General features: G+C 41.9%; 3 protein-coding genes across 6 annotated transcripts in view; 1 reads left to right on the top strand and 2 right to left on the bottom strand.

The window, feature by feature from the left end:
• Positions 1–14356, top strand: part of camsap3 (calmodulin regulated spectrin-associated protein family, member 3) — a 28032-nt gene extending 13676 nt beyond the window's left edge. Inside the window, exons 3-18 of one of the 4 annotated variants that reach the window (XM_084743348.1) lie at positions 3057–3197; positions 4306–4392; positions 5855–5887; positions 6698–6836; positions 6922–7061; positions 7168–7252; positions 7349–7391; positions 7482–7537; positions 7838–7874; positions 7962–10098; positions 10198–10322; positions 10581–10873; positions 10988–11081; positions 11487–11605; positions 11701–11819; positions 11940–14356. In XM_084743348.1, the coding sequence (XP_084599474.1) occupies positions 3057–3197; positions 4306–4392; positions 5855–5887; positions 6698–6836; positions 6922–7061; positions 7168–7252; positions 7349–7391; positions 7482–7537; positions 7838–7874; positions 7962–10098; positions 10198–10322; positions 10581–10873; positions 10988–11081; positions 11487–11605; positions 11701–11819; positions 11940–12239 (3948 nt within the window). In that variant the 3' untranslated portion in view covers positions 12240–14356. Of the gene's footprint in view, positions 1–3056; positions 3198–4305; positions 4393–5854; positions 5979–6697; positions 6837–6921; positions 7062–7167; positions 7253–7348; positions 7392–7481; positions 7538–7801; positions 7875–7961; positions 10099–10197; positions 10323–10580; positions 10874–10987; positions 11082–11486; positions 11606–11700; positions 11820–11939 lie in introns of those variants that run through there. The other 3 variants (XM_084743346.1, XM_084743347.1, XM_084743349.1) reach the window with 3 other exon arrangements.
• Positions 14357–15090: 734 nt separating this feature from the next.
• Positions 15091–19409, bottom strand: nr5a5 (nuclear receptor subfamily 5, group A, member 5). Its single transcript, XM_084744152.1, has 7 exons — positions 19148–19409; positions 17827–17942; positions 17508–17649; positions 16443–17206; positions 16140–16259; positions 15631–15778; positions 15091–15459 (listed from the first exon to the last, which is right to left on the bottom strand). The coding sequence occupies exons 1-7, from the start codon at positions 19245–19247 to the stop codon at positions 15212–15214; spliced, it is 1638 nt and encodes a 545-aa protein (XP_084600278.1). The 5' UTR covers positions 19248–19409; the 3' UTR covers positions 15091–15211.
• Positions 19410–20631: 1222 nt separating this feature from the next.
• On the bottom strand, positions 20632–22691 carry soul5 (heme-binding protein soul5). Its single transcript, XM_084743934.1, has 7 exons — positions 22648–22691; positions 22465–22524; positions 22140–22221; positions 21940–22060; positions 21394–21536; positions 21090–21253; positions 20632–20974 (listed from the first exon to the last, which is right to left on the bottom strand). Exons 1-7 carry the CDS (start codon positions 22674–22676, stop codon positions 20872–20874), a joined length of 702 nt encoding a protein of 233 aa, XP_084600060.1. The 5' UTR covers positions 22677–22691; the 3' UTR covers positions 20632–20871.
• Positions 22692–23304: the final 613 nt, after the last annotated feature.

Raw genomic sequence — 23304 nt, 5'->3', positions numbered from 1 at the left:
CTCTCTCCTCTGAATAACTGTACAGCATGACAGCAGGGATGGACACTTTCACGAGGTCTGTCATTTCTTTCTTGTTCATCTCCTTTCACTGCCTCTCCTTTTCTCTCCATCATCCTGTCTCCTTTCACACTGTGACAGTAGTTCCAACCTATAATTACACTTTGTGGATGAATGCAAAAATATGTCGCTACCTTAAATCACTTTATTTTCAGACTGACTGTTTGAAACATAGCTACTGACAGAATTTAGCAGGCCTCAGAGGCCCGAGAACAAAATAGTTGAAATTAATATCACAATATCACCAGTATTTTTTCATAAGTAATCTACAATCACTGGCCACACACTCAGCCATAGATTCTACCATTGAAAAAAATAATGTTCATGTTTATTGACAGTCATTGAGGTATTAATTTAACCATATGTTTTCACCGTAGTTTGCAGAAGTCTTGAACTGGACTACAGACAGATGTTTGTACACCATCAACAGCATATATACTTCTTGTCCACTTTATTTGGTACACCTATACAACCTAATGCAATTTGGTGTAACAGCTTTGCTGTTTATTATGTAGAGTATAATGATCAGTTTTTGTTAAAGGAGCAATTGCATGTGCAAAAACAGCTACAGCCATCCAAATAGCAAGCTGGGACAATGGACTGTATATGAAATAGGCTGAAATCCTATTTAATAAACAATCTATGGTTGAAGCAAGTTCTTTCCATTCATCATCCTCTCATCTGCAGATTTGGTAATGTTCAGGCTGGCTGCAGGAATACTGCAGGAGTTCATCGTAAATTGACAATAACAAGCAACAACAAACCCTACGCTGTAGTTGATCAGCTGTTTGTAACTGTCAGTTGTCTGTTAATGTAAAGTTAAGCCTGCTATCCTGAAAACAAAAGCCCACTGCTCTGAAAATACACACTCTGGAGCTGGAGTTCAATCACTGTCTGCCTCAGTGCCTGCCAGGCTCTATTAACATATTGCTCAATTTAACCAATCTACACTTTCTACAAATTTTTTAATGGTCTCTTAAAACTCGTAAACAGATATTTACGCATTCAGCGAACATTCTGCATTAATTTGAACTATAACTAATGTGAAACTGGCAAAAAAAGTTTCAATTTTCAATTTACCATCTTTTCTTGATCTCTGATGACATATTGTGTCCATTTTAAGGTGTACTTCAAATACCTGTATAATTTCATTGAATTTGTGCCAGGCCCTACTGTGTTTCAGTCTTCCCTGCCAAGTGTGCTCTGAACTGGTGTGGCATGCCCTGAAAAGCCTCAGTCCCTATTATCAGGCCATGTGTCCCCTCCTGTACTGCAGACATTTCCACTGAACAGACAAGTCATGTCACAGACATACAACCAGGAGCCCTAGTGTTGGCAACAGTGTCGGGAGGGCAGGCCTGCCAGGGCCACACAGCTCCCAGTAACTGAGTGCAGCACATCCAGAGAGCTTGGCCCGATCCTATCTGACAAGCCATTGCTGGCATAGCCCGCCCTGCCCGCCCCAGCACCGGGTCTGCCCAGGTCAGCACTTTACATCAGGGTTGAGTAGGCAGACATGCAGACAGGGCTCATGCTCGCAGCTGGACTGCCACCAGCCCCCATCTGGGGCAACATAAGAGGTTAAAGTTGGAATGTCGGGCCTCTAAAGTGGAATTTGTAAGTAGTAAAAGGGAACAGGCACTGATTTGCACAGATTAGGCTCAAAACTGAAGATTGAAGGAGTGGCCCCATGACAGGAATGTGTTGTTTGCAACCTGTCTGTCCCCTCTGTTGGCCAGAATTAATTATTTTAACAAGGACCTTATTACGCTTAGCCTATAATGAGGAGAGGTGGGGTCTAGTGCTGCTGTTGGATGACAACTAAAGATGATACAGATAGAAGGACCATATATTAAAGACATTGACTGGAAAAGGAGAAAGAGTTGTTTATTGAAAAATGTAACAAAGTTGATTACAGAATAACACAAACAGTCTTTCTAGCACTGCAGTACTGACTTTGTTAAAGAGCAGTAATACTGTTGAGGCTTTCTACAACTGGAAATAATCATCTTAATAACTGCAACACAAAAAACAGGACAAAAGACAGGAGTGGTTGATTTATATTTACCTGTAGGAATTATATGCACTTAAACGGTTCAGGACAGAGTGGAGTTTAGAGATATAAAGCACTGTTTTTGCAGCTCCATGTCACAAACAGCACAACTTCTAATGAGCTAACAGGTTTATAGAGTTAAGGCGCTCTCTCTAACTGAGCTGATAATGTTGGTGGTGTGTTTTAATGGGCTCTCAAGTATAAGGAAACACTTATGTCTGTTGGATACAATTGCTTGGGAATGTCAAATATGTGTAAGCAATAGTCTAATGTTTGATTGTTGTATTTGTGTTGAGAAAACAAAATAGTAGTAGATTTTATGTCAGATACATTGTCTGAATAAAAACACATTCAAATAGCCTGCAGAAAAAAACTGCAGAAAGCACATGGAACACCTGTTTCTTACAGAGAATGCTGGTTAATTTTATGCTTCCTGGTGATCTAGTTACAAAACCTCATTTTACCCTGTAGACTGTTAGACATGAGTCATACAGCAATATTTCACTGCAGTAGGGACAGAAAGCAGGCTGAAGAGAAGGCAAATAAAGGTAAAGCAGCTGAGGAATGACAGTCCTTGGACACACATGTTATCATATTACAGGTCTGTTGCCTATTTAATGATTGTACAAACATAGGTCCAAAGTTCAACCACATCTACTGCTGTGTGTGTGTGTGTGTTTGCTTAGTTAAAACTCTTGTCTATGTTTCTGCTGACTCACAGCTGGCCTCTGGTGACCTCTAGAGGATGCTGCTGGTAAATAATGGTAGTGCTGCCGCAGTTACTGTTCTGCATTGAGCAGTTCCCTGCAAGAGCAGTAGAAATGGCAGTCCCCAGCATTATTGTGTTAGCTGTAATTGATTGATGCCTGTCTGGGCTCCTCGGCCTTCGCTGTTAATGGTCCCACCTCTGACAGTTCCTCTCCCTTCTCCCATGTGATTGGTGCAGAGTGCTCACCTGGCAGTGATCGATGCCCTGATGGCCGTGGGAGCCATGGAGACGGTGGCTGCGGTGAAGACATGTGGTTCCGCTGATTTACTGGGTGGAGCCTCCAGATGGGAAGATGCTCTGCTACATTGGGTTAATATGGTAAGTAGAAAGCCAAAGATAAACAATGCTTGTTTAAAGGCTAGACAATCTAATGATATTACATTTGATATTGTGATATGAGACTAGATATTGTCTTAAATTTTCAACATATTTATATGATGATATAGTGGAGCATGAATTGTTTTTTCCTGGATTTAAAGGCTGTATTATAGTAAGTAATGCCAGAGACTGGACTGTTTTAGGTGTTCTATTATGTGCCTTTCCCCACTTAGTCATTATATAAACATTACTCATGGTTATTAATCAAAAATCTGATTGTGTTAATACAGGAATACTCAACCTACTTTGCCTGAGGATCACTTAATGGACAATAACAGGAGGCTAGCAGACCAGTTACTAATTTGTTGATTTTGGAGGCCCATGTGGACAAAAACAGCAGTATTTTCTATGTAATAACCTCAAAATAGGGTGGCAAAAATTTTACGGAGAATCAAACCTAGTGGCAGGCATTAAAAACAACTATAAATAAATAGCTGATCTTTTTGCGGATTGTCTCATTAACCTGTGTAGGTCATATAGAGGCATCAGTAAAAAGTTGAGACAGATTCATAACTGGAGAAAAACTCCTTGCAGTAGCTTTAACTTAAGTTGTTAACTAAATTAACTTAAGTTGTACAACATTAAACATAGCTGGAACCTCTTCCATCATGTTTTCACTAAAATGTTGGAATATGTATTCATAAACAATTCATAAACATAAACCATACATATAATCTGTTCCTACCAGGGACCGAATAGCACATTTTAAGCTTTTTAATGCGAAATACTCAGTTATGGATCCAAATTATCTTTATTTCTGCATAATTTTTGCTCCTCCGCAGCAAATAGTTGTCCTTCCCTGCAGAGCTCATCATATGATCCAACTGCATTTTGCACAGTCTGAAAGGCTGTCGCTCAAAGATCAGCCTTCTGTTACTAACAGCCTCATTTATCCCATTGTGCAAACTGACATGTCTGTCCATCCTATAATAATAAGGATTCTGTAATTTTTTAACCCACCATATTTTAAAAATGGGACAACACGCTGCATACTGTAGGTGTGTGATCTATATTTGTTAATTATTTTGTCTTCTTGGTATGCTCTCAGTTAAACCAGAAGTTGAGAGAACATACTGAAGGAGCCCAGAATGACACATCTCAGGCCATCACAGAGCCCCAACCTGTTCAACCCTCTGTGAGTACTGCATTATACGTCCAGTGTACTTCTGTCTCTTGTCACACATCATGATATCCAAATACAAATGATAATCTGTCCAGGATTATGCACTCAGTGCTATAAAAAAAGCACCCAAAGTGCTGTGTATTTAGGGCTGGGGCAATTCGTTGACGTATTTGACGTCATCGATTACGAAAATACGTCGATTTGCATATTGTGTGTCTACGTGTTGCTATGAACTGTGGCGCCCGCCATGGATTCACCTGGAGAACAAGTTGCAGAGAGGGTCGCTGTAATCACTGAAAGTGTGGGGCTGTTTTACAGTCTGGCTCTGTTTTAGCTCCATAAACTAGATATGACTTATCACAGCAGGACAGACTGCTCCACATGAGTGCTGAGAAGTGAAGCATGGAGCGACCTGTCCTCCTGCTGCAGCAGCAGTATTGTCCAATTTACTTTTTGTCAGCACGCAAGCACAATATATCAGGATTATCAACATGTAATATGTTTCTGTTGGTAGAAGCCACTTAATATGGATTTTCTAGAAATTTCTTCTTTACCCTCGTGTTAAAACTGATGTCTGCTAACTTTACCATGCGCCATCTAACAGTATTATTCTGCTGTTTTGTGCTTTCTTCTCACTTTATCAGCCGCATATGAGTCAGATATGGCTTTAACAGATGTTACAGACTGTCTATAATTCATTTCAGCCTGCAGAAAAATGACAAAAAGTATTTTCTTTGCTCCACACTGATGCAAAAATATACTAACAGTTATCATCTTACCTGCAAATGACTCCAGTGATTAATGAACTCCATGACATAACCAGTTTAAGTTTGAAGTCAAACTACTGACTGACCAGTTCAGTGAAGGGTTGACAGTGATTAATATGCATCATAGCTCCTTTTGAATTTAAGGTCCAGTATTTTTCTGATCAGACATCTGACATGGAGTCTAGTAAATAAGGTGGAAATTAAACTACCTTCAAAATATGCCACTGTTTTCATTATTTTAACATACTTTATGTGTCTGTTTTTCAGGATTATAATTGAATAAAATATTTGAATATTAATGAGACTAGTTTTTGATGTATTTTAAGTAAATTCATTGTTATATAATTTAATAATTAAAAAAAAACATTATATAAATCAACAAATTAATCAATAGATTAATCATTTGAAAAATAATTGTTAGGTCCAGCCTGACGTGTATTAAGTTTATTTTGTTAATTTTGCTGCACTTGTAGGTCTGATCCATTTATACTCTACTGGTACAGCCAGTATTGGTTGACACAATAAAAGGGTAGCGTCATTGCTTTGTCAACAAGGTTGTCCTGTCATTTCAAGAAAGTACCGTCATCACAGCCCTTTCTCTTGTTTGTCTAGTTCTTCCACTGTAGGCTTAATACCTCTCCTTGTGCCCCCGTTCTGCATTTCCCTGTCTTTCTCTATTTCCCGTCCCTCCTCCTCCTCTCTGACAGTGTCCTACTCGCTGGTACTGGAAACTTGTTCCTGTAAGTTCCCTCCTTTCCTCTGCTCCCTTCCCCTGTCCCTCCATCCCTCAAGTGTCTTCATCAAATGTATCAGCAATTATCTGATGGTCAGGTGTGTTTTTTTTTCCTCCATATGCTGATGTGGGAATGCGAGTGTGCATCACATCCTAATTTGAATTAAACTGCACGTCACAACATAAATGTTATAAGGCGGGGCAGGACAGGGGCGTGAAAGGCATTGTTTGTTAACACACGAGTGGTGCATGAATCACAATTGGTCCTCAAACAGGGCTTGAAACCATGTAAAACCAGTTCCTCTGGTCCAACAGAGGTGCAACAGAGGTGTGTGTTTGTACGTGAATGGCTATGGGGGTTAACAGAGACGGTCTTCTAGTCAGCTGGTCCCTGCAGACAGTGGGCTGTTTGTCTGTCTTACTATAGTTATACCTGAAACATTTTTCTCTCTCTCGCCTGCCTCCTGAGACCCTCAGTTGTCCCACTTTCTCCTGACGAAACCTTCCTCCTCTCTGCTCTGATTAATTCACTCATTTTGCATCTGCCATTTGTAAACCTAAGCTCTCTTGTTCACATTAGCATGACCCTCTCTCTTACATTCATACTCCATGTCTTTTTTATAAACACTTTCTGTTGAATATCACAGTGCAGATAGACTTTAGAGCATCCAACCATGTTTGGAAACCCTGGCTTTGATAATGGTTTTAACATGAACTAATTTGTCAGATATTTTACATATAAACCTTAAGCCTTAGCCATTAAGGTCATACTGCAGAAATTGATTGTCTTGTTTGCTTGTTTGTTGTTGTTTTTTAGCTCCGCTACAGGAAGGATAAAATTCACTCCAAACAAAAGCCCATCTTTCCCGTGGTGAATGGAGTCAAAGACCTGTCCAGTGGTTGTGCTGTTGCCGCAGTCTTACATTACTATTGCCCTGGCCTGCTAAGACTTGAAGGTATCAGCAAACATTGTGACCATGCACAGCTTTTTAGTACTTATTGTGTTTGTGTTAGCTTAACACTGTTTTCTCTCTCTGTAAGATGTTTGCATGAAGGATTCCATGTCTACAGCAGACAGCTTATATAACCTGCAGTTCATCCACGAATTCTGTGACAGCTGTTTGAAGAGCTGCTGTCACTTGGCTCTGGAGGACATGCTATACACACCTCAGGAGCTTCAGGTACCTACATTCACTTTCCTGATCATTAATCAGCTGATTGACAGGTTTAAAAAATACTGAGTTCTGTATTCTTAATGACTGATTTATTCTGGCATTTTTTTTTTAGCTCAACCTGCTGAGCTTCCTTGCAGAGCTGCTTTGCTGGTTTGAAGTACGAAGGCCAGAATTTGTTCAGCCAGTAGATACTTTAGGTAAGTGTTACCAATTTGTGATCCTCTGTGCCACCGTGTAATCATACTATTGAATATCTGTTACAGAGCCTTAATGGTGATTTTCTTTTTTGTTAGATGGATCCACACCAGTGACACCAAGTAGCTTGAGTGCTAACAGGTACAGAAACTCCTTGCTTTTGTAGTAGTTATGCATAGTTTTTGGATGAAGCACTCGTTTGAACTGAAAAGTTGTTTCTCTGCCTTACAGCACCTCCCCTTCTATCTTCAAGAAGCCTTTCCTCCCTATCTCCTCTCCTGCGTCAGGTAGGTTTAAGACTGTGTCCTCTCATCATGACATCAAGCTACAGTGTTTTGTGTGTCTGTCATTTTACAATCTGGTTCACCCCTTTCCCTCAATCCTTGTCTTGTAGTTGTGTTTTGTGCTGTATGATAGCCTGATTTTCTTATTTTTGTGTGAAACTTTGTACATATCTTTTCCTTTTATTGGTGTATTGCTTGGTTGATTTGTGCATCCCCATGTGGTGTGCATGCCTTTACGTGTCTTTGTGTGTGTCCCATTGTACTCAGGATCTTTGACTCAGTCTACCTCAATGTCTCATATAGAAGGAGTTGGAAAAACGTGGAGCAAGAAACCTCTCAGGTAGGACCCATATATTCAGAACCTTTTTAATTACTCTCTTTTAACTCATTTTTTGTACTTATACTCCTGTTTTGTTGTCTTTTGAAGCCGCCCCTTGTCAGCAGTATCCTTCAGCATTCCTTTCGGGCTGGACAGCGATGTGGACATTGTGATGGGCAACCCTGTGATAACCCGTTCTGTGAGCTCAGACCAACTCAACCCAGCTGGCCAAAATATGTCCCGGGTGCCCTACACCCCTCCTGAAGACCTCAGCCATTTACTGAGCAAACCCCCTGGCCCCAACGGCCCACAGAGAGCTTCTTGGGCCACCCAGGCTCCCACTATTCCAAGGCTGGCAGAAGAGAATGGTCTTGCTGCGAGTGAAGCAGGAGAGCTGCCTACCATTGAAGAGGCTCTCCAAATTATCCACAACGAGAGCAAGATGGAGCCCCGTTTACACCCTGATGGTGCTCCTGATGGCTTCTACCTCCATTCTCCTGATGACCCTGCTAGTTCTAGACATAACTTACCAAACATAGCACCCATCAGCTGCTCTGCCCCCACACGCTCAGGAATGATGTACCGGCCCACAGGAGAGGCCAAGGAGCCCACTCGCACCAGAAACGCCTCCGAATGTTCACGTGATGATGACTCTGTCTTGAGAGATGGCAGTGTGGACTCAGATGCATCAGAAGACCTGCCTAAGGCCCAGTCCACTCCAACCACACCCGCTGCTGGTGCACACCCTGCTAGAGGCCAGGGCAAAGAGTCATCTGACAGTGGTGTGAAGATGACCAGCTTTGCTGAACGCAAAAAGAAGCAGATTATGGATTCTCCCAAAGCCAGCGATCCCACGTCTCCTCAGATGACCACGTGGGCCCAAAAGTCTGAAGAAAGCCCCAGCAAGAGCCCACAACTCAATAATGAGATGTCTGAGCTGGGGGTTCGACTTGAAGAAAAGCGCAAGGCCATCGAAGCCCAAAAGAAACGCATTGAGGCCATTTTTGCAAAGCACCGGCAAAGACTGGGAAAGAGTGCCTTTCTGCAGTTAAAAAAGGAGCAGCGTGAGGGTGAAGGCGAGGGGGAAGGGGGGAATGGCCAGGTCAGCACCTCATCCACAGAAGAAGACCTCTCTCGCTTGACACTGGAAGAAAGGCTGGCTCGAATGGAAGAGGAAGAGCAGCAGGAACAAGATGAACAGTGCCTCTCAGTGGAGGCAGAGGGTAATGTCAAAGGAGGACTTGCACTCAACAAACAGGTCAGTCACTCCAAAGAAAAGGCAGGTACGCCGGGAGAGAAGGGCTCGGGGACACCTGGTGAAAAGATGGTAGCTCCACTTGGGGACTATAACAATGCTGTATCCAAGCTGACTGCAGCTCTTAGCTCCCTGCAAAGTGACATGCAGCGGCTGACAGAGCAGCAGAACCAGCTAATTAAGAAGAAAGCTTCAACTTCCAACAACAAGTCCTGGGTTATTCCAGCCAACCCTAAAACCTCCACCCCAGCCCCTACCTCTGCACGCCTATCCAGAGAATCCACCCGAGATTTAAATTCAGCCTCCTCCTCTCCCTCTCCATCCCGCAAAATTACAAACCACGCCACTCCTCCTAAATCTCCTCATGTTCATCGTAGAGCCCAGTCTGTGCCCCCTAAAAGTCCCAAACAGCACCAACACAGTCGTCCCATGGACGTTAAGGTGCCAACCCTGTCAAGGGTCATCGCTCCACCTCAAAACGTGGACCGCATCCCCCACCTTCGTCGTGTAAATCCCTGGCAATCCCAAGTCCAGACTTCGTCCTCATTCTCCATTGGTGACTCTGACAGCCTAATTGATCTGCGCTCATCTGGACCAACTCCTGTCCCCACGCCTACACTGACCCCCATACCAACTCCTACCCCAACACCCCGTCCCCCCGCAGATGACGCCCTGTCAGAGGTAGGCTCCAATGATGATAATAGTATATTTAGCATGGACCTGGACGCTGGGCCCTCACATGGTCTTTTGGCTAAGAAGGAAGGACTTACAGGTGGAGCCTGCAGCTCTGGGGCACCATCAGAGTGCTCCTTCGAGAGTGATGCCCCTGCAGGGATGTTAAATGGCAAACGCAGTAGCCTAATAGAGATCTCGCTGTCTTCTCTGCGGGGAGATGGTGAGGAGGATGACCAAGTACCTGACACTTTCTCTGACTCAATGAGTGACCGGACAGAGCCTGAGAGGGGAGGAGGGGTTGGTTTCTTTTTCAAGGTAGGTGACTGATTATTATTCCTGTGTGTGCTATTCTAAAAATGCTGTTTCTGTGCAGTCAGTGCATTCATGGCATTTTGCTTCTGTCTTTATTATTAGGATGACAAAGAGCGAACAGAAGATGAGATGGCCCAGCGAAGAGCAGCTTTGCTGGAGAAACAGCAGAAGAGAACGGAAGAGATGAAAAGACGCAAACTTGAGCAGGAAAAAGAAAAAGAATCAAAGTGAGACCCTTTTTTATTCAAATACCTGCATTCATAGCCAAATGAAGACAGTAACATTTAATTTCTTACAATTAAGGTTTGTACAGTGCGAAGATTAGAAGTCAGGTGTTTGCAGCATACAGAAATGATGATTAGGATTAATTGATTTGTTGTCCACTGTTTAGTGAATTAAACAAATTGTCACCTTTACTCATTACATTAGTTACTCCTCATGTTTTTATTGTCTGTTAAGTTTTACACATCATCCTATACTTTTAGCAGACCTCAGTGGATGATCATTGAGGGCTGGGGGAATAAGAGTGAGGACAGACCTCAGACCCCCGGCACCCCTCCAGCATCACGGACCCCGCCAGTAGAGGGGACTCCCCAGCGCAGAGGGGACTTCACTAGGCAAGAGTATGAGAGGAGACAGCAGCTGAAGATCATGGAAGACTTGGACAAGGTGCTGAGGCAGAAACCCACCACGGTCCGCGGTGTCAAGAAGCAGAGACCCAAGACTGTGTTCAGAGATGACTCCGTCCTCTCTAATAGCCCTGTCAAGGGTTTCATGGGTAAATAGATCTGATGTTTCTCCATCTTAGTCTTTGTATGTTGTCTTCCTACCCTCACATGCATTTGGTTTCTCACTCTAATTTCTTTTTCCATCCTTCTTTTACTCCTTCTAGGCACCAGGCTGAACAAGGTGTACTCCCACTCAACTATGAACTTGTCCTCTATGGCTAATGACTCTGGAGGTTTGACTGTCAGAAAGTCTCCCAGGTAACCTGCACAGTGACTATGGCATATATTTTCTTAATGAATGCTAAGAAAGTGGGAGGCCTGAAACTCTATTACTCGATTATTTTAAGTCCCAGGAACATAAAAATGTATTTTACAATAAAGTGTGCAATAAATCATTATAATATTGTTCTCTTCACATCATCATACTATGATTCAGTGGAGTGAAATGAACAAGAATCACTTGTGTATGATTATGTCCACATTATTATTGATCCTCTTTTAAAATCTATTATAATATAATATGTGTGTTCATGTAGAATTGTATACCATCTACAGGTCTTGTGGTGCTGATAGGGGCAAAGGTGCATGACACAATAGTATGTGCACACAGCCCCAAGGTCTATAACTGACTTTCTCACTTAATTCTTTTTGGATCCTCTCTAGCCGTTCACACTCTCCCTCCCGGCTAATGTCACCAAGACGAACGAGTGCTCAGAATGGAGAGAAGGACTGGGAGAATGGTTCCACTATTTCTTCCCCAGCTTCAATCCCAGAATACACAGGTCAGTGAAATGTTCCAACTGATGGGGTTATAAAAATTAATCCAGTGTGCATTGTTTTGTTGAGTTAATGGTATTAAAAATGCCGTGTCTTGCAGGACCAAAGCTGTACAAGGAGCCTAGCTTTAAGTCCAACAAGTTCATCATCCATAATGCTATCACTCGCTGCTGCCTGGCCGGCAAGGTCAACGAACCACAGAAAAACAAGATTGTAGAGGTAAGCCAATGCTGCTGTATCAGAGTCCAACACAGAGAGCCACATTAACTAGGCTATAAGTGACTGTGGTTTCAGTTGTCAGCTGCTCTTACCCTGTGTGTCTTCTGTCTCCGTCCTCAGGAAATGGAGAAGAGCACGGCCAATCACTTCCTCATCCTCTTCAGAGATACCAGCTGCCAGTTCAGAGCCGTTTACACCATGAACCCTGAAACTGAGGAGATGGTACGGCTCACTGGCATCGGCCCCCGCATCATCTCGCCTGAGATGGTTGAGTCCATTTACAAGTACAGCTCTGACCGCAAGCAGTTCACTGTCATCCCGTCCAAAACCATGTCCATGAGTGTTGACGCCTTCACCATCCCCGGGCACTTTTGGCAAAAGCGCCCAGGAACTCCCAAGAAGCTTGGCACCCCCAAATAAAGACATACCCAGGATGGGTGTTACAATTCAGGGAACCAACTCCCAACTTGACTCCTATTGTCCTCTATTTTGGCCAGTGAGGCTCTTGAGATTGTTTATTACCCAGTTAGACTAGCAGTGGACAGCATGACTGATTAGGCGTTTGGCCAGCTATCAGCCTGGGCCCAGAGAACAATCCAGTCAACTCTACATGCCAACAGAACGGGCCAATCACTCACTCACCCAGCCAGTGTAGTTACACTAGTTTCTCTCTTGAGAGCTTCTGACTGGCCCTGCCTGGTCTACCTAGATTGTAAAATGTAATGCAACTAATTCTGTCGGGATGAAGAACTCTCTTTACCTTGCACCCTGCCTCCTCATGCCTTGCCTTACCCTGCCCCTGGAGCCATTTTTGCGACTCTTAGGTAAGAAAAAGAGGGGACAACCACACTGCCTTTGCCCACACAACAGTATTTTGGGCCAGAGTAGTTCCCACCCCTCTCAATTCTGCTTGCTTTTCCTTTTGCTGCCTTTTCTTCTTCTTCCAGGGCTCACTCTCTCTCCAGTCTACTGAGATAAGTGGCTCAGCTCTCAGTTCTGATAGGAGATCTCAGCTGAAAATTAATAGCAGGTAACACTGCTCTCATATGAATGTAGGACACACACTAACCACTCATTCCATTCAGGGGTGTTTTCACTGGTTGGTCACGACCAGAATATAGCGGGTTGTTCTTCTGTGGGCTGCACTGGTGGTGGCTACTGTGGCTGTCAATGTACTTGCCCACTTAGAAACTACCTGTGCCCCCATAGTGCGTGCATTCCACTCCATTCCAACTCTCCTTCAGCTGTAGACATCTGGATGTTTTTTTTATACTATTTGACATGTTTTTGCTGGACAAATCGCTTCGGCCTTTGAGAGCTGAAAGAAGAATGAAATTCATGTGACTTCCTCTTAACTTGCTTTCTCATTTTCAACATGTGATGAATTGAAATGTTATCTGAGCTTATCTTGAAAATCAAGACTGGAAACATGAAGGAGGGCTTTATCATGTTTATCATTACTTGGATACAGCTCTGTGTGAAAATGATAATCAATGCTGATTTAATATATACTGAATGCTGATTACTTTGATTTTTTTTTGACAATGATTTGTAAAAAAGTAAGTTGACCTTTGTAAGCTATGAATAAGCTAGCCTGCTGCTTAAGCATTAGTGAGATGTATGTTTGAGATGAGAATGAGTGAATGAGAATGAATAGAAATTGTCAAACAGCTGAAAATTGCTGAAACCTTTTGTCTAGGGATTAATAAATCCTTTAGGTCACTAGGAGTCTGTTTCTTATTACATGATTCCCTGTTTGTGTGCCCTGGCATGTAAACAGTAGGTTTCTTAATGAAGGATCATTCCGGACTGTAACAGCCCTCATCCTCCCCACACAGTCTCTAGAGACTCCTTCATGCGTAACTGGGGGAATGTAAAACGCCAAGCTGTTTGTTTGTTTTTTTTGTCCATGCTATTAGAAAAAAAACACTTGACCCTGCAATTGCTTGTGATCAGGTCAATATCACCACAAAATGTGTGGGAAATTGGCCTTCCTCCCTTCCTTTGCAGTCTTTAGCACTACAGCAGCTGTCGTGGCACAGCTGTCTTCTTTCAAATCACTGACTGCCTCCAACAGATGTGTTGTTTGAATGAGATTCCAATACAGATGTGAAAAAAAATGTTGAGCAGCATTTAGGAAAAATGGTAAGATGATGATTAAAAGTGTGAGTGGAGGAGTGTATATGGAATCAGTGGATGTTTGTATTTATGTGTTTGTAAAGAGTAGTATGTGGTAGTTAAACACTATATTTTGATTCTGTGCAATTCTCCCCTAGAAACCCCCACATCACCCAGAGGTGTATTTATTTGGTTTGCATTAGATGGTGCATTTGATGTTTCTAGTTGCAGGTTCTACTATGTCTCTTTTGGTTAAGGTGGTAAATCACTCATTCATTTCATAGAAGTTGTCATAACATTTATGTTGTTTTCTTTCTCTTCTGTTATCAAATCTGTGCCAGCACATTATGTATGTTCATTTCATTATTTGACTATCCTTGGCAACTGGACCAGACGAATAAAAATCCTTTTTAAATCATCGTCATCTATGTTTTTTTTTTTCATTCTCATTTTTATTTTCCCATTTGCATTTGCATTGTTTATGTTTTAGAACTCTGAATGGGTGCAGTTGACATAAGGTAATGCCACTAGCCTTTGATTGCGTTAACATGCACACGAGTCTGTACAAAGATGGGTTGGAAACCAGGATAAGGTGTTTACATGCCACATTTGTATCACAGGTGTCTCAAAATGGATAAAGCCTTATCCAAGTTTCTGAAGCCAGGATAAAATGTCTACATGCACAACACATAACCAGGATACTGCAAAAAAAAAAGAAAAAAAAAGAAATAGTAACGCTTTTGAAAAGTGCTTTTATGGCTGATACCAAAAAGGGGTCATTAATATGTTATAATCTTAATACACTTAATTCCATCATGGATTTTAAGCACACACAGGCATATCCAAAAAAACATTTTCTTTATTCAGTGATGCATTTTTCTTTTTTCTTTTCAGTTACATTCTTTCTCTTTCATAAAAACGTCATGATAGTGTTTGGATCTCAAATCTGACCAACAATACTGACAGAAAAATACATTAATGGGCTGTTCGGCTGTGGTAATACTGTAAATAATAGGGACTTGGGAGAAGTATGACTCGGGTTTAGTAAATATTCACCTTAATTTTCTTATCCTGGTTAAACATATTTTCCACTCTCTTCTGTGACTGAAGCTGTAAGGACTGTTAGAGAGAGCATGCTTGTTGTGTATTTGCAACAATCATCAAAAGTACAAAGCACACTGAAAGGCCAAAATGGAGGTACAAACATTCACAGCAGTAAACTCAGGCCGTGCCACTCTTGTGTCACCAAGGCCTGACAACACAGCAGCATCTTCTCAGCTGTGCTTGGTGTGCAGCATCTCAGTGAGCAGAGAGTTGCAGGGCAAATCTCCCAAAAGATGTCGTTGGTACAAATACTCCTCAACCTGCAAGCTGATGCTGCGTACTTCAGGCAGCCGCAGCAGCAGCTGACCAAACTTGTCTGAGTGTCCTGGATGACTCCGTTGGGTGTGCTCCATCAGAGCCCTGTTCACCCTCTCTTGTGTCTGCTCCACCTGCCTGCGGTTCTGCACTGACTTCACATCTAGAGCAGAAAGAAGACACATGGATTATTCATCATCAACACACAATCCGCACACGCACACATGCTCAACACCAACAGAAGCTGTATTCATGGGAGTAACATGAAAAGAAATATGCAAAACTGAAAGGTCACAAAGCTACATAACCAAGACTTTTAAAAGGAAAAGCTCACCAGGGTTGAATAGCACCAAGTATTTGAGACAGACAAACTCATGTCTGTCAAACTGGAGTGCCTTCAGTTTGGACACCAGGTCCTGGGTCCTTGATACCAGGCCACTCAGTGTCACTCCTGCCTGAGAGATGATGGTCGACACCTCGATCTGCATCAGAATGAGAGAGAGGTGGTGATTGGAATCTAAGTTTCTGTGCAACCCAAAGTGACACATAATGTCCTTTTCATATACATCACACATGGACCAAATCTGGTCCGGCACCTCGTTTTATGTAGCCTGTGAGAGACTGCAATTCTATGCTGCATTACAGAAGTACAGTTTCTGTAAACTACTACTACTGCTGCTAGATGTCAGTATAGGCTAGATAGTGTCACAATATCATACAGCTGTTTTCAGCAGAGACGCTGTAGCACTTATGTAACCATAAAGCTAATTGAGTCTGAGATCCCTGAATACATTTTTGACAATCATAGGCTGCTTATTTTATGTAGTTAATGTTAAACTTTACCTGTTGTCCTGTGACCAGATATATGCAGCCCTCTTTCCCATAGGTCACCTGTCTGCAGAGGTGATCCAGGACCAGCAGCTCACTCCAACAGCTCTGCAGCAGCACCATCTGGTCCTCCACCTGTGGGAAGCAAAAATACAAAATGTTTTTGATGTTTTTGTAAATTGAAGACGTTGACCCCTAGTAAGCACCCAACACAAAGCAGGGTAAAAGTAAATGTCACAGGTCTGCTTGCACTGCTAATTAGAGATTTCTACATTTGTGAAGAGGTTTGTGTAACTTTATGATGTCATAATTCGTCACCTTGAGCTCCTTGAAGAGTGCACTGTTCCTGGCCCATTCCACAAGCCCGAACAGAGTCTGGTCGGCCATTTTACACATGATGCTGAATGTATTTAGACGGTCATGTTTGCCACGGTTGGCCTGTTCTCTCTGCAGACTGGCGACGACCTTGGCACACAGCTGGCTCTCATCCTGCTCCCCCTCCAGGAGCTGGCTCAGGAAGGAGCAGTTGGGGGTAAGAGTGGCCGATGAAGGGGTGTCTGGGGTTTGGGTCGGAGCCTGGGAGAGAGGGGTGGTGGAGCTTGGTGTTGAGCAGGGGGATGATGCTGGTGTGCTTCTTGGTGAAAATGAATTGTTTGGAGCTGGATGTTCTGGATAGTTAGTGGGAGCTGAGGTGTAGCTAAAAGACATTTCTCCTTTCTCCTGGAGGTATGCAGGGAAGGTGCGGTGGTACAGTCCAGGGTAGGGTAGGGATGGAGGAGTGAGCACCCTGTCTGCATTCATGGTGCAGTCCAGAGGCATGGGTGCGCCTGACTGGCCGATGCCAGAGGGATACATGTGGGACTGATGAAAACCATCTGAGGACAATGGAGCATTTGTGTGACTGTTCATTAGGTGAAGGTCATTTGAAGCTGTGGGCCGGTGTATTTGTGTAGTTTCCATCTTAATCCTGTAGGGAGCAGTGTTTGCCTGGTGACACACTTTCTGCTGTTTCATCTGCCTGTCCCGCCGGTACAGAGGGCCAAATTTATTCCTGCCACCTCTCATACGATCGGCTCTCACTGCTGTTGACAGAACATGAAACAAATTATACAACATTTTTACAACAAAATTTCAGAAACTTTCAGATTATTCAGTTTATGAAACCGATAATATGCCCTCACCATTTTTAGGGCTCAGATTTGCTTCACAATGCAAAATCATCAAATATAATCTGGGTCATTACACCACTGGTTTATGACTTTTAGGTAAGTCATATGGGAGAAAAGGATAAGTCAGTGGAACACTGTCGTCTGAGAGCAGAATACAAAGGCATGAGTGTATATCTGTATGTTTCAGTTAGGGGGCTGGGACTATTTAATGTACCTTCTGTCTTCATGCCGACTGCCAAACACTTTTGGAAGCGGCAGGAAGGACAACGTTTCCTCTGTGAAAGGTTCATTGGGCAGCTTTGTTGTTCTGCACAGGTGTACTTCTTGTTATTCTGCACTGAGCGTTTAAAGAAGCCCTGCAGAGAGAAAGAGATTGTAAACCTGTTGCTTCCTTCTCTGCAGATACAATGTGCGTTATTGTTATCACAGAAATCTTACATTTAGCTCTATAGCAGTTGACTATGGCTATTTGACCTGTACTACAATATGGAATTATATACTTTTTCGCAGATTGTTCAGACCCTGTCACTTACCTTGCAGCTTTCACAGGTGAGCAGCCCATAGTGGTATCCTGACACTTTGTCTCCACAGACAGGGCAGCTCTCCTCTGAGTCTGGTCTGCCATCTGGCTCTGTCTTTAACTCTTGAGCTAGAGAATGAGACCACAATCAACATTTAATATTCAGTGTACAGTATGACACAATCTTCTGATGCTAAAGGTGAGATTAACAGGTGCTGATAGGCTGATGGAGATTGTTATGATGATATGTCAAGCTACTGAAAACACATTATCCAGAAAACAAATCCTGCTTCAACTTTCTTTTTCGTCCCCATTTTCTCAACTTTTTCCCTCTTTACTTTGGAGTAAAATACAAAGATGCCAAAGCTGACTGGTAACCATGTTATGTTTGAATGATTAATGTATAGTATTTGGCAGTAATACAACAATAATGCAACACAATATTTCTGTTTTGCATCAGTGCAGCAAATATATCAAGTCACAACAAAGATTCTTAATTATATATATTTCTGGAGTGAAAACAGAAATAGGTACTAGATGGAATATAATAGAAATAATGTGACATGCATGCATAATAATAAAAAATAGAAATTCTAGATGGATGAACAGCACTACAGGCCAGGGGGAACATATTTATATTTGATTTATGGGTGTAATGCCCCTTCAAAGTGCTGAACAATAAATTGAGTGCTAACATGCATGTAAGTGTGTCATCTAATGAGGTTTATTGCTCAGCTGTTGAGAGAAGAGTGAGCAGCACAGCACCATCTCCCTGTTGCAGACAGTGCCTTATCACATTTGCTTGACTATGATCACTGATATGACCCTTACATAATTCCACAAAATCACTGGTTACATTGAAACCAGTCCTCCAATACCAGCACAACGGTGAACCACTTTAATGTTTTTACTTCTGTAAATGTGGGTTTTATTTATTTATGTATTAATTTATTTGTCAAGGACAATGCAAGATACATTGTAGTACACAACAACAAGATACAGGTGTGTTACGTTTAGGGTTTCTAGCCAAGGCCAATTTGCAAGCCCTGTCCCTTGTTAGGCTTTTCTACTTAAAAATTTGTGACATAAAGACTTCAGTGGTGAAATGAAGCACCCAATAGGTTGTAAAAATGCACAGACAGAAATCAGTGCTCAGCGGTCACAGGTTTGGTTTTCTTTCAATCATTTCCACATGGACATGATCAATAGAAGTTCTTCACTACTTCATGATATACATTTGCAGACACTGTTATTCTTAAATTTTCAAAGAACGACACCTTAAACAGTATATGAAACTTGCCTAGAAGTGCATTATTTACCGGTTTTGTACTCACATGTTGATGATCCTTCCAAAGTTAACAGGTCATCTGAGTAGCTGCTAGGATGGTGGACAACAGGCTGCGGCTGCTGTGGGTGATAACCAGGTACGTCCATTCTGGCTGATGGGACATGAGCTTCGGAGTCAGTCCAACCTGACTTTCATTGTTGCAGAGACCAGAAGACCAGACAGACACGGCAGGAGAGCCACAGAAAGGCCGGCAGGAAGGCCCAGCAGCCCTGGTGGACTGATGGTAGCTCGAGGCCCACAAAGTGGACTTCGGTCTGTAGTCAGTGTCATAAAACCTCTCCTGACTGGCACTCCTACCCAGACAGTCAGTCAGCAAGCCAACCAGACAGTCCACGGCAGATATCCACCTGCTGGAGCATTACTGTAGTGAAATCACTCCTGTATCACTGAGCCATCTTGGAGCTCAGCTGATAAGATAAGAGTCTACTGAAGAGTGCAGTAAATCACTTAAAAACTACAGCTAGTCATATATCATGTTATTTCCTATAGTTTAATCTGAGTATTTTTATGTATGGTAGTGTTAGAATTTATGCAGTTGTGGAAGAAGTGCACACGTCCTTTACTTACAGTAAGTAAAAGTATCACTACAATAATGAAAGACACTTGGTAAGTAAAATCTTAATCTTATTGTGAATCTTATTAACTTCAATGTTGCATTCAAGGAAAGGACAGTAAAGTCCCCAAACTTTCAGTACAATACAATATTAGCCAATTATTGAAAACAGAGATTGTGATTACATGGTTCCACATTCACAGATGGTGCTTGACATGATACGTTGCCCCTTAATGGGCCCAACTGGAACAGGCTGTTTAGAGGAAGCTCAGGGTGACGTCAATGCAATAGGGCAGTCCAAGGGTGGATGGTTATGACACCTGCACATTAGCTTGTAAATGGATTATGACATTCATCAATTAAAAAAAGTCCGCCTGCTATTGTCTGTCTAGCTTCTGATTGAGTCTCTCTTCTTTCAGACTTTCTGAGGGTAAAACTTCAAGAAATGACAAATATTCACCAGTCCTTGAAGGCATGCATCATTTTTCCAATATAAAGACTCATATGATCATAATCCCTTTGATTCATAACATATGTGGTGGTGGCTGTATCTGTAGATACCCTGTGTTCTGCCTGTTTTCTCACTATTTCGCTGTGCTCTGAATGCTTTCCCACTGGAAACATCAGTATTTTTGCTGATGTGTTTATGAACAGCTCAGACAAAGCCTGCTGATTCTACCTTTAATGTATGTAACTGAAAAGCTTGTAGTGCTGCGCAGTGTGTAACCCTGTAAGTAATGGTGTTCTTGAATTTAGTAGTGCCATCTGGTGGCATTGTTGAAAAGCACTGTTCTAAACTGGAGTGAGCCTGGGTTGTCTTCTGCAGGCTTCATTCACAAGCTGCTTGCAGCTTTAGGCACATTTTAAGCTATGTCTACAGAGGAGGACTTTGATTGGTTAAGAACAACTGAAAGAAATGAATGCAAAAGGGTAACTTTATTGAATGCAAGAGAAAACCATCAGACATGGTAGTGTAAAACCATTCACAACAGAGCATGATGTGTTCAGTTTATTGAAATTCATTATATTTTCAAAATCTGTGCTCTCACAGGCAGGTTATTTATATGGCACATTATGTTTTGAAGCAATGCCCGGCTGCAACATCTCTCTGTATACACTGTCTGCTGTAAACTGACTTTGCACAGAGCTTTCGATATTCAAGACAAAGGAGTCAACCCGACCTCCTCACTGCTGGAACACTCCGGATCACCCTGAACGATGTACCACACCTCATTGTGCCTGTTAAACAGCGTCATTGGACTGCAAAAAACAAATGCACACACACACAAAATATAATTAATTGCAGAGTATCAATTTTTTCCTTTTATTTGGACTTTTTCTTTCTGATTTTTACATAGAGAGGTGATTTGTTTACCTGTTATATCCAACAGCGTAGTGGTAGTCTTTTTGGAACTTTGCACCAGCAAAGTCCAGGGCGTCGGACAGACTCTTAGCGTTGTTTTTGTCATTCAAGCTTGTCATCCATCCTCCGTAGCTCTTTACATACACTTTCATAGATTTAATTTCTTCTATGTACACCTGCAAGTTAGCACAGTTTCATTATCTGCCAGAGCCAACAGTCGACATCATAGAATAATTTCAGACATGATGTCAATTTTGTATAAATGAAGGCTGATGTGTTGTACTCTTCTGCCATGCATTTTATCAGAGAAGCTTACCTTCTTATCAGTTGGTTTGGGGGGTTTCTTCTGATATTCAGATGGCAGCAGGAAACTCATTTTGTACTCATTTGTTTCCCAAAAGTACTTGGGAGTTTCGGACATTTTCACAATAACAGGAGCTGTCATTTCAATTGTCTTTTCTAAAGATAAAAATTCAGAAAAAAACAACGGTTATTTTAGCAACACCCCAAATCGGAAATATAAAACAATCAAAATGTTCTGACTTGAATATCCAATAAAACTGCCAAAATAAATACAGTAATTATAGCTGAAAGGGCATTTTAATTTTAGCTGAACCACATAGGGAAACAGAGACTGGAAAAACTGTTTTTAAACACTATGTTCCTCAGAAACTGGAGGAGTTATAAAAAGTTTGCAAGTGAAATCTTGTATTTCTTTTGAAGACTTAAAACAATTATAGTCGAGCAGTCTGAATGCTACTTGTGATTGTTTTCTATATTCTTGTGCATACTGATCTCAATGAAACAATCCACTACATTAAATAAAACATAAATAAATAGGTGGATGCACAAACATACGCACTCTTTGTGTTGGAACCAGTGATGTATTTATACAGTCGTCTAAAGGCTCTCATTGCTGCAATCTCCATGAAGTAGAATGACTCCTTAGTTGAAACCCATTTCACACTGTCATAGCGACGGACCTGAGGGACACCAACAAACATGAGGGAACGAGCTTTCTGGGAGTTTCTTGCATGTGAAATGTGAATAGCTCTCTCTCACCTCATATTGGTCCGTGTCACAAACCAGATTGAAGAGCAGGCATTCTTTTGTCTCAGAACAGAAGTTTAACTGACTTGAGTTTCTGTGTAATTAGAGGGAAAACTGTTTAAAAAGGCACAGATGCAGAGGTATACACAGAGGCAGCAGTAATCATCTTTGTCACGATCTGCATAAACATGTGATTAGTATCTTCAGTTCCTCATATATCCATTAATGTGCTTCATGAGCTGATTATTGTTTTTAAAATTGATTTGTGGAAGTGACAGTGCTTCCAGTTTTTTTAATGAGCAACACTTCAATGTAAAAAGATTAGATTTTTTCTTACCCAACTCCGGCCTCAGCTGTGAGCACCAGCAGAAAGCCAACAAGCCCTGAAAGATAAATCCTGAGAAACACATATTTAATGTTTTCATTCAGCTGTAAAACTTAATAACACATTTTTTTGTTGATCCAGTGCAAACAGATTTCATTTTTTCTGAGACTATCTGGACAGTAAAATTATACTCACATCGTGGCAGACTGTTGGCTCCCGTGCATCCGAAAATTGTATCTTTGCAGTCTGGTCCAAAGCAACTATTTATTCCAGCTCTGGTTATGAAAGGAAGACTGGCCACTCCCTGAACCCATAACACAATCCAGACAATGCAGGGCGATGACCAATGGGAACCCTGGGCAGAAACAAGAAACAGGGGAGAATTATGAGACAAACAGAGACACGTGTGATTTTATGTGTCATTGACATGTTTTATAACCTCTTTAACCAATAATCTATCTGTAATGGAGATGATCTGAAAGAGATCAAAGAAGATCAAGTTTAAAAGCACTGCCAACATGAGCCTACTACCTTTGTAAAGCAACACAATGCTCAGTTTTGGTTGAGAGAGGTACCTATATCTTTTTAAATAACTTTAATAACATAAAAATGTCAACTAAAACTACCATTGTTATTCTGTGTCAATGTTTGTGTGCTTGTGGCTGGATGACTCTGAGAGGTCACAGCCTGTCAGGCTGCAGGATGTTCTGAGTTCTCTATATTCATGCTTAAAAAACTGATTACTGAAGTCATGTTGAGAAATAGAAGTCTTTTTATTGTCAAATGTCCATCATCATGGTTCTTTCCTAAACACTGGGAGCACATTAAGATGCCATTTGTCCACTTTTATGC

Source organism: Lutjanus erythropterus, chromosome 19, assembly GCF_056507025.1.
Source record: "Lutjanus erythropterus isolate fLutEry1 chromosome 19, fLutEry1.hap2, whole genome shotgun sequence".
NCBI classification, from domain to species: Eukaryota; Metazoa; Chordata; class Actinopteri; order Lutjaniformes; family Lutjanidae; genus Lutjanus; species Lutjanus erythropterus.
Note: the sequence above shows the minus strand (reverse complement) of the source record. Positions and strands in the feature narration are given on the sequence as shown.

Coding starts and splice junctions, on each gene's coding strand:
- nr5a5 (XM_084744152.1), bottom strand. CDS start 19,247: ATGGACGTACCTGGTTATCACCCACAGCAGCCGCAGCCTGTTGTCCAC. Junction 17,943..19,147: donor TTTGGAAGGATCATCAACAT/GTGAGTACAAAA, acceptor CTCATTCTCTAG/CTCAAGAGTTAAAGACAGAG. Junction 16,260..16,442: donor CACTCTTCAAGGAGCTCAAG/GTGACGAATTAT, acceptor TGCTTCCCACAG/GTGGAGGACCAGATGGTGCT.
- soul5 (XM_084743934.1), bottom strand. CDS start 22,676: ATGCACGGGAGCCAACAGTCTGCCACGAT. Junction 21,254..21,393: donor CCAAACCAACTGATAAGAAG/GTAAGCTTCTCT, acceptor GCTAACTTGCAG/GTGTACATAGAAGAAATTAA. Junction 20,975..21,089: donor TACGCTGTTGGATATAACAG/GTAAACAAATCA, acceptor TGTTTTTTGCAG/TCCAATGACGCTGTTTAACA.